Below are 16,698 nucleotides of genomic sequence, written 5' to 3' on the forward strand. Positions count from 1 at the left end.
ATTCTTTGCTGATGTCAGGCCTTTGCATTTTATTTCTTGTTTTTTGTTTTTGTTTTTTAAGATGGATCATACTTGAATAGTGATTTTGGTGATAGATATTCAGAATTGTTTACAAGCGGAAAGAAAACTTTAGTTTTGGTTTATGTAGCAATTTGATTTGACATTTTGTCCAGGTATTCAGGAAGTATCTGACTAATTGTAAGGAGGAAGTTTACAGTTTACAATAGACCTGGTCATTTCTACTCTATTTACCTAGGTATCTCCTTTTTGTTTGTTTGTTTGGACAGTCATTTATTTCATATACCTTTTAAATATACATTTTCATGAATAATTTGTCGATCCAGACCTCATTGGAAAATGAAGTAATTTCATCAAGTTTTTTTCTCTTGGTCTTTAAGTTGGATACACTTAAAGAAAACAACTTGAAAAATGTGGAAGAGCTGAACAAATCAAAAGAACTTCTGACTGTAGAGAATCAAAAAATGGAAGAACTCAGGAAAGAAATGTAAGTTTAATCTCTTTTGACACTTATTTTAAGTTGCAAAACTGAAAATGATTTTTAACAAATATTTGAAAAATATAAAAGGTAAAAGGTAATAGTCACCTCTTGTCCCCTACCCCACTCCTGCCCTGTTGCATAACCAGAGAAACCTCTGTGACCACTGGTGAGTCGGTGCTACAGCTGAGTTAAAGGACTGGAATGGTACTTGTGCTGCCTGATGAGGTTTGACATTTGGCATTCTAATGTGGTTTTGTAAAACCGTATGAAAATACAAAAGTCTTTTTATTCTTAAAAATAAAAGGCACTATTTCACTTTGGGAATTATCAAGTAACCTTGATTTTAAGAGTATTCAAATCTTTTGACATGGAAATTAAATGACCTGAATTTTGGAAGAGTATATAATTAAGGTTTACAAATCAGCGTGCTACTGAGATTTCAGGCAGACTTTGCTGTCTACTCAGCGCAGTCCTTGCCATTCAAGTTTGATTATTAAAATAATTGGAGATTGGGTGTTTTCTGGCATTTTAAATGATGGTTCCCGTGTAGATGTTGTTTTGCTTTTCTATTCTGATAATTATGCTGTATCCATTGTGTGATACTGTACACTTCAAGCCAATTGACTTGATGAGCATTTGAGTATCTCTTTTGGGCTGTACACTCTTATGTTAGGAAGGAATGAAAGATGCATTAGATGTGGTCCCTACCCTTCAGGAATTTACGGTATTTATTCCCAGTTTGAATAAAACAAATAGATGTGATCCAAACAAAAATACTAGTTCCAAACTCCTGTTCCCTAAGTAGCCATCCTCAACACTATTTAAAGTAGCCTCGTCTAGTAATTCTGTGAGTTTGTAAAATACCCCTAGATATAATCTGATAGCTGAGCCACTACCCTGAGGGGACATTCATCTCCTCATGTTGATGACTGATCCCTCCCTCAGGCTTTTTTTAATGATACTTCTCTAGATTATGTTTAAATAGTTTCCAACAATTCCATTTACGAAAGATTTATGAATTTATAATTGTGAGTATGGACTTCAGGAGATGCTTAAATTTCTTTACATATCATGCCCAAATCCCACAAATAGATAATGGGCTACTGTGACGGAAAAGCACCTTCGTATCAATGTAGTAATATTCCAAGGGGGTGGGTTCCCATAGGGTTTGGGAGTTGTTTTCCATGACAGTCATTAGGATGCCTTGAGCATTTGGGCATGGAGTTGACTTGAGTCCATTTGTGTCACACAGGCAGCTGGTGAGGGAGGATCTGAGCAGCAGGAGAAGACTCCCCTACCAGCCTCCCACTGCCATAATCCCACCTCTGAGTTGTCTGGGCCGTACTAGGTAATGGAGGGGCATGGCCAGTGGATCTAGCCAAGAGAGCTCCTGGGAAATTAGACTAAATTCCTCTTCCTGCAGTGCTACCTGGGAGGTCTGGTAACCATCATTACCTCGGTCTAGATTTAAATGTTCAAAGTCCTCACTAAATCCTGTCGTGTCACCCACCCACCTCTGTTAAAAGATAAAGTGCTTTGTCTCCCCCCAACCCCACTCTGAATGATCCACTGAAAATAGAATCTTTACTTCTTGCCTATGGGAGTAAAGGATTGAGCGCCACAGATCTTGGCCCCAGCTGCGGTTAACCTTGGCCTGCCTTCCTCCTCCATGCTCCTCCTCCATGCTGCTCCTCCAGACCTCAGATCCCTGAGGGAAGTCGTTGGGGTGAGGAGGAACAGCTGCAGGGCAGACAGAGACCGGCTGCTCTTGACCATCTGCCTTTTTTCGGCCCCTTCATACCCTGGGAATCATATATTCCTGCCAGGCACTTGGCACCCCACAACCCAGCTTCAGGAGGACAGTGGAGGCGCATCGGCAGCCTGGAGGTAGCTGTGCAGCCTGGGGGTAGCTGTCTCACAGGCCGGTGCAGGGACGTGTGGAGAGTTCCCAGGCCCAAGCCTCGTCATTCTCTCCCAGCTGTGGGTCACATTTCAAGGACCAGGAAACAAGACTTCTCCACGACAACTAGTCATTCTCCTGCTCCTTAGTCCTGTTTCTTAGTCTTGGTGTGAGAGAATGGGCACCTGTTTGGTTTCTCTAAGGTTTCTCATGTGTGTGGTTCTCCTGACCTTGGAGCAGTTTTAGTTTCTCCTCACCTGACAGGTTGTGGTTCCTCGTGGAAAGGTGACGTTAGTGTAGACCAGGAGCTCTGGAAGGAACCATCTCCTTTAGGATGTTGCCCTCGGCATAGGGACTCCATCACCCGTAACTAAATACTCCTTTCCTCTGTGTTCCTTACTACACTCATTTAGGAAAACTCTGGATTTTTGTTAGCCAGCTCCTATTTTTACTTGGAGAGAGAAAAATAAAATAGTTTCTCTTTGGGGTATGATTTTGGATCTTAGGAAGAAGGGTATGAGCAATCTAACTTTTGTCTTTACTTACCTGGCACAATAGTGAATCTAAACTCTATTTAGCAGGATAATTAATAGGTTTAGGATGGATTGGCAAGCAGAAGGTTTGGAAATCAATATTAACAATGTTTATTTCACCTCTCAGTTTTAAAGCTGTGACAGATTCTTTTTTGTTTCAAGAGACCTGGTTAGGTAGAAAGAGAACTAGTTAAAAAAATATTTTGAAACATTTTTGTAGATATTAAGATTATTTCTTAGAGTATTTCCAGAAGTTGGGTTATTAGAGCTTCTTTACTCTTCAAAATACATATACACACTACCCACTGAAGGAAAAGGAAAGGGTGTTCCTACATTGAATCATGACTGAAGTCTTTCTGCTGGTTGTAACTCTCATTTTCTCAGCCCTACTACTTACTGGCTCCATGATTTGGCACAAATATTTTCACTTTTCCAAGCTTCATTTTTCTCACCTTTAAATGTAAATAATAACATTAATCTTAGCGTCCCTGGGTTGTGATGAGGATTAAATGAAAAAATGTACATGAAAGCATTTTGTAAATTATTTTTTCTCAGTAGTTGCTTGGGAAGCTTTTTTTCTAAATATCCGTGTTTTAAATCACATCACTGCTGTTCTGAGGGTCAGGAGGACAAGCACACTCACAGGCTGTCAGGAGAAGTAGAAATAGTTAACTTTTTACAATATGATTTGGCAACATTTATCAAAATTCTAAATGCCTTTGACTCAAATTCTGTTTCTATAGTCTCTTTATACATATGAGTAAAGGAAACAAAAAGATATTGCACAATTTTTTTAAAACTTTTTTTATTAATTAAAGAAAAAATTAACAAACAAAATATTAAGATATCATTCCATTCTACATATACAATCAGTAATTCTTAATATCATCACATAGTTGCATATTCATCATTTCTTAGTACATTTGGATCGATTTAGAAAAAGAAATAAAAAGATAACAGGAAAAGAAATAAAATGATAATAGAGAAAAAAAGATTATACGTACCATACCCCTTACCCCTTGCTTTCATTTACCACTAGCATTTCAAACTGAATTTATTTTAACATTTGTTCCCCCTATTATTTATTTTTATTCCATATGTTCTACTCTTCTGTTGATATAGTAGCTGAAAGGAGCATCAGACATAAGGTTTTTGCAATTTTTTAATATTAGTAAATTTTATGTCTCCTCTTCCATTTCTGATTTTATTTATTTGCATCCTCTCTCTTCTTTTTGTCAACTTCGCTAAGGGCTCACCAATCTTATGGATTTAATGTTAGTAAATTTTAAAGCAGTAAATGAATGCTGCTTTTATAGGCTATTTTTGCCATATTTACACTTTGCCATTTTTATACTTTTCAGCATGATGGTTTCTTGTATCCTTTGTGCTAATTTTCCTTACTGTGGGCCCTTAATATAAACCCAGGATTTACAAAACTGTAAATGATGAAAACCTTTACGAGAGAAGGAATAGGAGCAAATTTATCAATTTGTCAGGCTACACAGGTGCTGAGACCAAATAGCCCTTAATGAAGGCAGTGACCACCTGGGGAATAAAATGCCTGCCTGAGAACAGAGATTTCATCACTAATAAAATCTTCTGATTTGTCAAGAATTGATAGATTTTGGCCAGAAGATGAACTTGAGCTGTGATGTGTGTGTGTGTATATATGTATGTATTTTGATCCATACTTAAAATCAAGCCTTTTGGATGACGAATTATCTAAGGCTAAAATTCCTTCTCAGTTTTTCTTTCCCTGCTAAATGAATATCTCTGCAAAAAAAATCTAATTTATTGTGCTAAAAGAGTTTTTGTGTAGATTTGTTCCCCTAAATCTTCATGAGGTTAACCCAGTGCACCTATTAGAGGTGGACAGAGAATTAAAAATCAAGAAAACTGGAGAAGCCAAATGCTGCTACCCATTAGACAATTGAAGCTAAAAATAGACGTGTTTATGCATCAGCAGATGGATGCATACCCAGATGACTTGATTCAGAATTCAGCCATGTATGACAGCTTGCTAAATGGAGTTTAGCCAGCCCAGACTTACTTAAAATTCCTAATTACATTAAAGCCTCCTATGGCATAAAACTAGAATCCAGTTATCAAATAAAATGTTTTGAAAATCTGCATATAACAAGCAACAAGTTAGGATATATGCTTTGGACCAATTTTTTTTTTTTTACATGGACAGACACCAGGAATCGAACCCGGGTGTCCGGCATGACAAGCGAGAACTCTGCCTGCTGAGCCATTGTGGCTCGCCTTGGACCAATTTTAACAGCAGAATATGTTGAATAAATATACCTAACCTGTGCATATTTTATATACTAATATTCATTATATAGATTAGCAGGCTGTATTATATTTTTATTTTAATACGGATTAGCATTGGGGAAAGAATACAATAAAAATAAAATATCTGTTATGTAATTAGAAAACATTTCCTTTGGGCATTTCACCTTTAGTTATCTTAAAAATTATGCTTAGATTCACATCAGCACTCTCCTCTGTCTGATACCGGCAAATAGATCCATTGTTTATGGTTTTTTGCCAGAGAAGAAAATAGATTACAGATCTGTGTAATTAGAACAGAATGCCTGGCAACAAATTAAGTACTTTCTCAACATGGCAGGTGTTAGTATAATTATCTAATGGAAATATTCTTAAAGATGAGGGCTGCACTGGTCATGTCATTTGTCACTTATTTTATAGTGAAATTCCTTTTTGTATGGAAAGTGCTTAGAAGTGGGAGAGTGGGTATAGTGATTATTAGTTGTTTTTTTTTTTAATGACATAACTGTGGGCTGCAACCCTCCTTTTAAGAGGTTAGAGCCATGCAGCCCCTCCCGCATATAGATAATGCTGTCTCCTGTTATTACAGATCCTATCATGCACGTGACCCAGATATATTTTCCTCGGTGCTGTGAAGCTGGTTGTCTCCCACAGTTTCCTTGCCTGTCTTGTTTCTATGGTAACCTTGCACTCACTGTCCTTGCAGAGAAACCCTAAAGCAGGCAGCAGCTCAGAAGTCCCAGCAGCTTTCAGCCTTGCAGGAAGAGAACGTTAAACTTGCCGAGGAGCTGGGGCGAAGCAGGGACGAAGTCACAAGTCATCAGAAGGTCAGTGGGCCTTTGGGAGGCTTCTCGCTCTACCGTGCTGACGTCTGCTGCTGCTCGCAGTGCATTTGGAGGCTACTCCGTAATGTGATTCATGTGGTTTGGTCGTTCCAAAGGGAATTTTAAGTTATCTGGTTTAAGTATCTCCTTGTTTTCAAAAGTTCTGCTATAGGACATAGGGTGGGAGTGAATTGACAGGTCCTTAAAAAAAAGGAACAAACACATGCTGGGAACCTGCAAGTAAGTAGAACATAAGATCTTTATTGGGCTGTCTCAGCAATGTATTGAAATAGAAAGGGACAGTGTCTTCTCCCCACTATTGCTTGCATTGCAAAATTTTCTTTTTCATTAAAGTTAGTTTCAAGGAAACAGGGTCCAAGAATATGGATTTAGCTGTTTCTAAGCAGAACTCTGTTATTCTTTAAAATTAAAAACATTTTCTAATGAAACTGTGTAGGCATCTGTGCACATCACATTTATAGATAGAAATGTGTCTTACAATTGGAATGGACTCTAAGCAAACCAGAACCTATTAGCTTTTGGGTTTAAATGAGAACGGTTTTGATAGAAGTTTATTAAACATCGAAACCAAACTTGATTTTAAAGAAAGCTGTGTTCTGTTTTTTATTCTTCTATTCTTTTCCTCCAGTTATATCAGAATGCTAGATTTTTGGTTACCTGACTGCAGAGCAGCAGCTCATAATTAAAATTTTTAAGAGAAATAGTAGTCATCAGTCTTACTTTGTACTCCATGTGAAAAAAGAAAGTTCCCCATTATAGTTTGCAAACATTAATTCTCTCCCTTGGGATGGGGGAATAGTTTGAATAATTACATGTAATACCCATGGACATGGTGCAGTTCGTGATGAAAGCACTGTTTTGGAGGGTTGATTTCAGACTTTAAAATCATTATAGCTTTCCATAATTTTCTTACTTCATGAAAGAAATGCCACATTCTCTCCATATTCCAAGATATGATGATGCAACTGGTGATAGTAGCTAACATTTATTGACTCTTACCACGTGATAGGGACAAATAAATATCTGTCTTCTCACTTAATCCTTACATTAATTCTTGAGATGGCACTATTATCATCCCATTTTAACTAGCTGAATGATGGGAACCTTCAGACCAGTTCTGATTCCGTAAGTAGAAACACATAGAGATCGTCCTCTTGTTTTATATGGTGACCTTTGCTGAGCTGATGATTATAATTCTTGTTTCCGTCACTTAGAACTAGAAAAGATTCAGAAGGAAGCATCATGGTTCCTTGGGCAGAGGTTTTTAGGGCTCCTTTCCATCAGAATGTCTTTTTGAAACATTGAGATTTGAATTAGCTTCCTTTTGAAAAAGTTTTATGACTGAAAATGTGCAAATCCGTGACTTTAAAGGGTGTTAGAAAAATGGCGCCTACATGAACAGCTAAGAAAGGGACTTCCTTTAAAGAGTGGGGGAGATTGTTACGCCCTTTGCGGTTTTCTGTATTTTATTCAGAAGAGAGAAAAAGTGGGTGTGAACTTAGATCTAAGAGGCTTTGATGAGAGAAATTGTTAAAAGTGAAATAGATGCCCAAGATATTATAGATAATTCATCCCTTGATATATTTCAAGAGTGGAGAGAATCACCCATTTAAATAACTTAGAAACAACCTTAGTTTAAGGAAGACTTGGATTAATTTGTTGGGCTCTATTACTGTTATTTTATAATCTCTAAAAATCTAGAGGGCAGTTTAATTCTACAAAATAATAAATTTTCACTTTCTATAGTTGAGTCAAACTATTTATCAGCTCTGTTCAGGAATATATACTACAGAGCCACAGTGTTAGCTACAACCCACCTGTCCTTTTTTTTTTTTTTTTTAATTATTTTTGTTTTTTAGGTTTCACCTTCCTTTTTTTTAATGAAATAATTTCAATTTTAATACTATAGAAATATTTCGTGTTTCATTCTAAAGTTAAGCCAGCGGACACTAGGTTGATATGGAGTAGATAGATGCTGGTCTAGGATCTAAGCCTATCGTCATTCCTTTATTTAGTTGCACCATAATCCCTTGAATGTTCACTGAATTGATTGTTTTACCCTTGTTTTACTGAATTATCATGGTATGCCCTTGAGAGAGAGAGATGATCGTTTTGTAGATGAAGAAACTGGGCTCAAAATGAAGTGACTTGCTGAAGTTACACACCAGGCATTGGTGAACTGGGATTAGAACTCATGTCTCTCCAACTCTGAAGCCTGTTTTTCCTGCTACTGTACTGAGAATAAAACTTATTTACACTTTATATTATCTTTTTTTTTTGCATGGGCAGGCACCGGGAATCAAACCCGGGTCCTCTGGCATGGCAGGCAATATATTACCATTTTTAAGGAAAAAAAATGAGCTAGGAATGGAACAGGGGTCAAACAGTGCTATAAAAATGCACTCTTACCTCTCCTGGTATTTTTTCTGTCTCAAATATTTATCTTGTTTAGAAAACCAAAGGCGTTCCAGAATCCATTCTGTATCTTAAGGATCTCACTGGAACTATTGGCTAAGGATTTATATTTTCTTTGAGAAGCTCCCATCGTGATGAAGGCTATTTTATTTCCTGTTTGTCATTTTTACCTTTCCTAAATTTTAATCTTTGTCAGAATTTCTTAACCAAGCACTTGAGGCTTGGAAATGAAGTTACTTGTGAAAATCAAAAGAATTCCTGTTTCCCTCTGATGTGAATTTTTAGAATATTCTCCCTTTTTATCACCTAAAAAGGTGATGGATCAAAACTTCCTACAAAGCTTCAGTAATCAAAACAGTATGGTACTGATATAAAGGTAAGGTAGACTTTATAGACCAATGGAATAAAATTTTAAGAGTCTAGAAATAAACCCATACACCTATGGCCAATTTATTTTCAACAGAGGTGCTAAGATAATTTATTTTGAGAAAGAAATGTCTCTTCCACAAATGGCTCTGAGTCAGCTGGATAACCACATGCAAAAGAATGAAGTTGGATCCCTACCTTACTCTCTATATAAAAACTAACTCAACATTTATCATAGAACTAAATACAAGAGCTAAAAACTATAAAGCTCTCAGAAGAAAGAACTGGAGTTAGTTCTTCATGACCTTGAATTTGGCAATGGATTCTTAGATTTGACATCAAAAGCAGGAGCAACAACAGCAAAAAAATAGATAAATAGTACTTCATAAAAATTAAAATTTGTGCAACAAGGACATTATCAAGAATGTGAAAAGACTACCTGCAGAAAGGGAGAAAATAGTTGCAAATTATTTGTCTGGTAAAGGCTTAATATAAAGAATATATAAAGAACTCTTGCAATTCAAGAATAAAAAATAAACAACTCAACCAAAAAATTGGCAAAGGATCTGAGTCTGAGTAAATATTTCTCTAAAGAAGATATATAATTGCTCACAAGCCCTTAAAAAGATGTTCTACATCTTTGATCATTAAAGAAATGTAAATCAAAGCCACAACGAGATAATAACACTGCTCAGCCACTAAGATGACTGTTATTTAAAAAAAAAACAAAAAACAGAAAATAACAAGTATTAGCAAGGATGTGGAGAAATAGGCACCATTTTATAATTCTGTTGAAAACATGGAGTGGTGCAGCCTCAAAAAATGAAGCATACAATTGCCAGATGATCCAATAATTCCACTTATAGGTGTATACCTAAGAGAAATGAAAATATGTCAACACAGAAACATATACACAAATGTTTATAGCAACATTATTCATAATAGCCAAAAAGTGGAAACAACCCAAATGCCCATCAAATGACGAATAGATAAATAAAATGTAGCCCTTAAAATGAAAGAAGCACTGATTTTTGCTACAGCATGGGGGATGAACCTGGAAAACTTTCTGCCAAGTGAAAGAAGCTAGACATGACAGGTCACACAATGCTCCTTTTGGTGCCACATCTAAGAAACCACTGTCTAACCCAACATCACAAAAATTTATTCCAGTGCTTTCTTCTAATTATAGTTTTAGCTTTTATGTTTAGGTGTCTGGTCTGTTTTGAGCTAATTATTATGTATGAACTGAGGTAGTAATATAATTTCATTCTTTTGCATGTGGTTATTCAATTGTCATGCCTAAGTACTTTCCATTCCCGTGTCTGCTTTTACATATTTTCACATTCCCCAAGAGGAGAACTATTCCAGATTGTTAGAGGCCCATCCAAAATGTCATCACCTCTGATCTCAAGCAGCATTACCTGCTATCCTCTCTGTGTTCATGTAGCATTCTCTACAGGTCTGTACTTCTGCTTCTGCTTCTTGACCTATACAGCTATAAAGCAAGTTCCTTGTGAGTAGGAATCAAACAGCATGATATGTAGATTTTTATGAATGAATATGTGGATGTTAAATGAATATCTTGTTTTTAATGAGGGCCTTAGATCCTGTTTACAAAATAAGATGCAGAGACTTTGTAGCTGCTATTTTTCCTTTTTCACATGATTCCAGTTACTTCCAGTTTCATAGCTTTCTGTGGAGAGTTATGGTTGCCAAAAGCTTCATCACCACATTAATGGGGCATTTGTTAAGTGTAGGTGGTAGAAGCAATGAAGTGTGGTTTCAGGATTAATGGAAATCACACATAACGTTATTTTCTTTTCATGGGGAATGCTAAAAATAATAACAATGAGTTCTTCCTTAGAAATAGTTGTATTTAAGCAATCATTTTTTAAATGTCTGATTTATCATTCCCAAAGCTCACATGTACTCTCCTTGTATGGGTCACAGATATATTGAGGTGTCACTTTGGGAACAACACTGATGTGCCCCTTAGTGTTTTGCACAGGAAGATTACTGTTTGCTTGTGGAAATTGGATAGAGATTAGATGATGCAATACCTGTATTTCATCAGTGGCATTTTCTGATGGAGGTTACAGCAGATGTAATATACAAAAACTGGGTTATCATCTAAATTGATCTGTGAGTAATTCCCTGCCTTTTAAATAGGCCTAAATTCCCAGATATGATTGTTACAAAGGGAAGGTTATTTTTATCTTCTCATGTTTTATTTAGGAAAAATGGTCATCAGCCAATATAATTTAAATCTGGGCCCAGTGGACTTCTGGTTAAATAGGGCTGAATGAAGCTGGATAACAAAACCTCTCTCCTTCAATACCTAATGAAAAGAACCCAGATTTTTAGCTATTTAAAAAAGTAACTAGCAGCAGCAGGCAAAGCAGTCAACTTAAGGCTATAAAGTTTAAAATTGGCAACCAAGAAAAGACACAAAATCGTGGCTTGGCTCAGTTTGACGCTGTGTTCCCAGTGGTAAGATAAAGGAAGGCGTGTTGCAAACTCTTGAGAATTTACACTATAACCCCCACCCCCAGCCCTGGGCCCATTCTGATTTGGAGAAAATTAGAATGAAGACGTCAGTACACAGCGTAGAGAAAAAAAAAAAGTTGAGAAATCTTCAAGATTAGATGCCTTTTACTACCTCAGTATTTTATCAGAAGCAGGAAAAACTGCTAGTTTCATTTTTGGTAGCTAGTGTAGCCTACAAACAGTGGTTAAGTAAATGGGTGGAGGAGGGGGTTGGCATTTTTTCTTAAATGGTAAGTCTGGGTGTGGGTAGTCCAGGGTGGGTGCAGCCAACCGAGAATGTCCTCAAGAACCCAGCTCTTTCTTGCTGCTCTGCTGTTATCCTGAGCTGTGGTTCTCATCCTTATGCCCACCAGATAGCTGTTGTGCATCCTGGCATTGCAAGGTGTGCTGTTTTGAAAGGAAGTGTGCCCCCTAAGAAAAGCCATGTTTTAATATAAATCCCATTTCATAAAGGTAGAATAATCTCTATTCAATACTGTATGTTTGAAACTAATGAGATCATCTCCCTGGTTGATGAGATTTAGTCAAGAATGGTTGTTGAACTGGATTAGGGGATGACATGTCTCCACCCATTTGAGTGGGTCTTGATTGGTTCACTGGAGTCTATAAAAGAAGAAACATTTTGGAGAAAGAGATTCAGAGAGAGCAACACTACAAAGCAGAGAGTCCACCAGCCAGCGACCTTTGGAGATGAAGAAGGAAGATGCCTCCCGGGGAGCTTCATGAAATAGGAAGCCAGGAGAGAAAGCTAGCAGATGACGCCGTGTTCACCATGTGCCCTTCCAGCTGAGAGAGGCCCTGGCTGTGTTCGTCATGTGCCTTCTCACTTGAGAGAGAAACCCTGAACTTCATCGGCCTTCTTGAACCAAGGTATCTTTCCCTGGATGCCTTTGATTGGACATTTCTTTAGACTTGTTTTAATTGGGACATTTTCTCAGCCTTAGAATTGTAAACTAGCAACTCATTAAATTCCCCCTTTTAAAAGCCATTCCGTTTCTGGTATATCGCATTCTGGCAGCTAGCAAACTAGAACACAAGGCTTTCCAGGAGGATGTGCAAGGGGAAGGACAAATAGAGAAAGGCAGAGGGCTTCTCCACACATACTTTTGTCTTTTCACTCAGGTAGGAAATTCAAATCTCTTTTGAGTTAATTGCCTCCAACCTCAAAAGAGGCTGGGTTCTTTTCTAAGTGAAGGGAAAGCAACAGAGGAAGAGGTGAGGTAGATGTTGAGAGAGCAAACTGTAAAATCTGCCCTAAGTCTGTAGCCTTGAAGGCATTGTACTATGGGAACAGGATTACTTCTGCTCTAATGAAGTAAATGAGATCAAAGGACATTAAAAGAAGACCTCGGAAAAGAGACCTCTAAGGGATTCTGTACGTAGCTTCAGCAGGACTTTTCCCCTGGAAAGGACTTCCTTTCTCCGACCCCCAGGGCTCTCTGGCTATAAAATTTGTAAAATATAATGCCTAACTTATCACCTGTAGCTTGGAAATGTCATTAAAAGGTCTCAAATGAGATAGGAAGGGTATCAGGGAAAAGGCAGTCAACATTGTATGTGAGCATATAGTCTAGCTGGGGAGCCACCTATCATAAGAGGAACAGTTGAATACATATTGTAATGAAAAGAGGAAAGAAAAGAAGAAAGGAACATAGGAATCCAAAGAGAGATGAAGGACTCCGACTGTGAGAAGACATTCCCCAGTGGAAAAAAAGTGTTCTTTGTTATATTGTTTTTTGAATAAAACAACTGCTCATAGATGGGAGGGTAGAATAAAACCACCAGAAGTTGAAAAGAGAGATTGAAGAGTTAAGGAAGCAAATTGAAGACCAAACTCTTACTATATTAGAACTACTACATGAATCAGCAACAGCTGCCCATGATAAGATGAGCAGTTGAATACATGCTGTATACAATATGTAAAAATGAGAGGAAGGTCTTGATTAGTTGTAATAAATACAGAGGAAAACGGTCAAATATATTAAAGCATTTAGAGGAAGAATAAGAAATATGGAAGACAAAATAATCTCAATGTGTGTAATTAGCATCCCTGACGTAGAGAACTCAGCAAATGGAAAATAGAAAGGTATTAAAGTGAAGAAGGAACTGAACCTGCAGATTCAAAAAGCATCTGAAATTGTATGGAGCCCTGGTAAGGGAACCAGTGGGAAAAACTGGTCCCAAACAATCGATACCAAAATTATTATTATCATTATTATTATAACTCCTATATTATTGTATTTCAGTGAAATTATTCAGGGAATAATTCTTTAGCTGCCCAGGCAGGAAAAGTAAATCCCTTATAAAAAGATTAAAAATCAGGCCACAGCATATTCAGTGCTGAAAGACTGTGGTGCATGCAGTGTTTCCAAAATTCTGAGAGGCAGAAAGTATGACCAAAAGCATTATATCCAGGCAAATTATTATTTAGGAAGGGAAATAGATAATTGTTTTCAAACAAGAAAGAAGTTAAAAACTATAGCATGTATAAATCGCATCAAACTAGGAGAAACCGTGACTGGTGTGAGCATTAAATCCAAGTAGAGAACTAAGCTGTATAATATAAAATAGCTTCAGGAACTATGTATACTGAGTAACCTTTTTTTTTTTAATTTTAATTTGGAAATAATTTCAAACTTTCTGAAAAATTATGAGAATAAAAAAGACATTCTTACCCCCAAGGACTTGCCTTTATATACTCACAGTGCAGGTATCAAATTCAGGAAGTTTAGCCTTTATTTAGTAGTATTATCTAATGTACAGTCCATCTTCCAGTTTTGGCAGTTGTCCCACTGATGTCCTTTATAGCATTTTTTTCTTACTCAGAATTCAATCCAGGACTATGTATTCCATTGAGTTATGTCTCTTAGTCTTCTTTAATCTGGAGCAGTCTTCTCCCTTTCTTTGTTTTTTACAACATTAACAAATTTTAAGAGAACAGGCCAGTTATGTTGTAGAATGTCCCTTGTTTTTGCTTTGTCTGATGTTTCCTCATGATTATATTCGTTATATGCGTTTTTGGTAAGTGATGTGTCCACCGGGAAACGTGATGTTGCTTTGTCCCATTTATGATTTTAATTTTATCAGTTGTTGAATCTAAGTTTAAAATCTTTGTAAGGTTATTTCCAGAGTACCTGTTAGCTATTAGTATTTATGTCTCTCAGGACTGTGCACTGAATGTTCAATATGTTTTAGTTGTGCTAAACTGAGCTCCAAAGATTTCCTTTGAAAACATTCCCTTCAATTTTTACATTCCTTAACTGTTTTACTAAATATTATGTTCTTTGGCAATTTTGGTGCTCATGTCTTTGAGGGGGGGACAAAAGTAAAATGAATCTATCACTACATTAGAAAGTTTGTTTTGAACTCACAGATCAAATGTGCCTTAATGAAATTTTTTTCATTTAGATTTCAAACAACGATAGGATTATCATTTGGGTGTACGTTATTGGAGATGTGCTTATTTATAAATAGTGTATTGCTCATTTGGAAAAATAAACCAGTGAAACAATTAAAGAGAGAAAAAACCTTTGCAAGGTAAAATATATATATATATATATATATATATATATATATATACAGAGAACATGACTAATAAAACTTAAAGTGATAGAGTTGAAAGAAAGTGGAATGTGCTAATGTCCTCATCTTTTGTTTCAGGATGATGTTTGATATTGTCTAAAATTAAATACACTTAAGAAACTGATTTTAACCTCTCTTTTTTTAAGTTTTAGCTAAAGATTTTATTTTTAAATATGTTTCACATCAAAAGAGCATATACAAAATAAATATAGTATGAACCTAGTGGGGTGTCTTTTAATCTACCATATCTGTGATAAATAATACTTTTTTTGTCTTCAATCAGTTTTTTTGTTTGCTTCAAAAATTTTCCTTCCATGAACTTTGGGTAACATTTGGCTAATAATTATGGTGTCTTCTCAGTGATAGGATTGGGAAAAATATTTTCTTCCCTTTTTTTGGCTGTTAGATTTTTTTTTTATCATAAATCATTTGAAAGATAATAGTCAAGTCCTTCTTTCATCCTGCTCAGAGCTGTACGGTGTCCATAGCCTAGCTGATGGCCAGAGCCTTGGTTAAGCAAGGCTGCCCGATTGCCAAGTTACTGCAGTCGGCAAGAAAGTAAGGGCTGATAGTGTGGAGAGGCTGATAGCTTAATTTCATTAAGGCACATACCGCATAGAAGACCAGCCCGAGAGCAAACATGACCCAGCAGTCAGGCGCCTTTTTGCCTTCTGCCCGGGTAGTCGACCAGATGACTGCTGCGGCCGAGCAGTGGGATAGGCATGTGTGGAAATGGGAGGGCACAGGCCCTGCTATGGGAGTGATCCTCTGTTCTAGAGTGGGGCTCTCCCTCCCCTTAGGGTTCGTTCAAGTCCTATCATGAATGGAAAAATAATAATAATAAAATCATTATCCAGATAGCTGAAGCCAAAACTTATGGTTTATTTGGGGTCTGCAGGGAGTTCTTCCACCCAGTCAACATTTTTAAGCATTACATTTAGGAAATAGTCCAGGGAATATATTCAATTCCTGCGTGTGTGTTTTTTTTTAAACTTCCATGCAGTTTATTGAAAAAGACATTTCACAGATACTTTCTCAAAGATTGGTTCCTTCTTGAAGGGTAAAGTTGGAAGAGAAGAGCAATGATGAAGAAAAAATTTAACAGCTTATACTGTACCTTATCCTTTTCCATGTACAATCATATTTGTGTTATAGGAAGAATCAGTTGCCCCTTTGTTATAGAAGACACGGTTTAACCATATAAGCTTGGGGCAGTTATACTTTTCCTGTTTGATGAAAAGCATTACAGCCAAAATGCCCTGAAAGGGCCAGATCTTGCAGCCTAAACCTAATGAAAGATAAGTGAGACGCTATTTACATCACTGGAAATATATGTCTGATGCACCTTGTTCTTTAAAAATCCAACACTGGGTGAAATCAGGAAAAGGAGATGTCAAAAACAGGTCTGAACATTGTTGTCTGTAAAATTGAGAGGTCTTAAGATTGTGCTCTTAGGGAACCATCACAGCAGCCTGCCCTGCCATCCTCTTTATGTAAGGATTAAAGTTTATTTTTAAAGAAGCTGGAATTAGATACCATAGGAATCTTTTTACATCTTTAGTCAATGCAGAAGAGAAGTGTTTCTAAGAGGTGAATAATAATCAGTTGCTTTTCATGTCTTTTATCATGTGCCACCAGTCAAAAATTTTAAGCTAGACACATTGTAGATGTAATAGTAAATTCCGACAATTGATTGAGAACCTGAATTCAGAAAAT

At 36.8% G+C, this 16,698-nt stretch overlaps 1 protein-coding gene across 4 annotated transcripts in view; it reads left to right on the forward strand.

The window, feature by feature from the left end:
• Positions 1 to 16,698, forward strand: part of CLIP1 (CAP-Gly domain containing linker protein 1) — a 124,631-nt gene that overhangs the window by 81,639 nt on the left and 26,294 nt on the right. For all 4 annotated transcript variants that reach the window (XM_077159726.1, XM_077159727.1, XM_077159725.1 and 1 more), the window contains 2 exons: positions 399 to 505; positions 5,934 to 6,054. In XM_077159726.1, the coding sequence (XP_077015841.1) occupies positions 399 to 505; positions 5,934 to 6,054 (228 nt within the window). The remainder of the gene's footprint in view (positions 1 to 398; positions 506 to 5,933; positions 6,055 to 16,698) is intronic.

Source organism: Tamandua tetradactyla, chromosome 5 (assembly GCF_023851605.1).
Source record: "Tamandua tetradactyla isolate mTamTet1 chromosome 5, mTamTet1.pri, whole genome shotgun sequence".
NCBI lineage: Eukaryota > Metazoa > Chordata > Mammalia > Pilosa > Myrmecophagidae > Tamandua > Tamandua tetradactyla.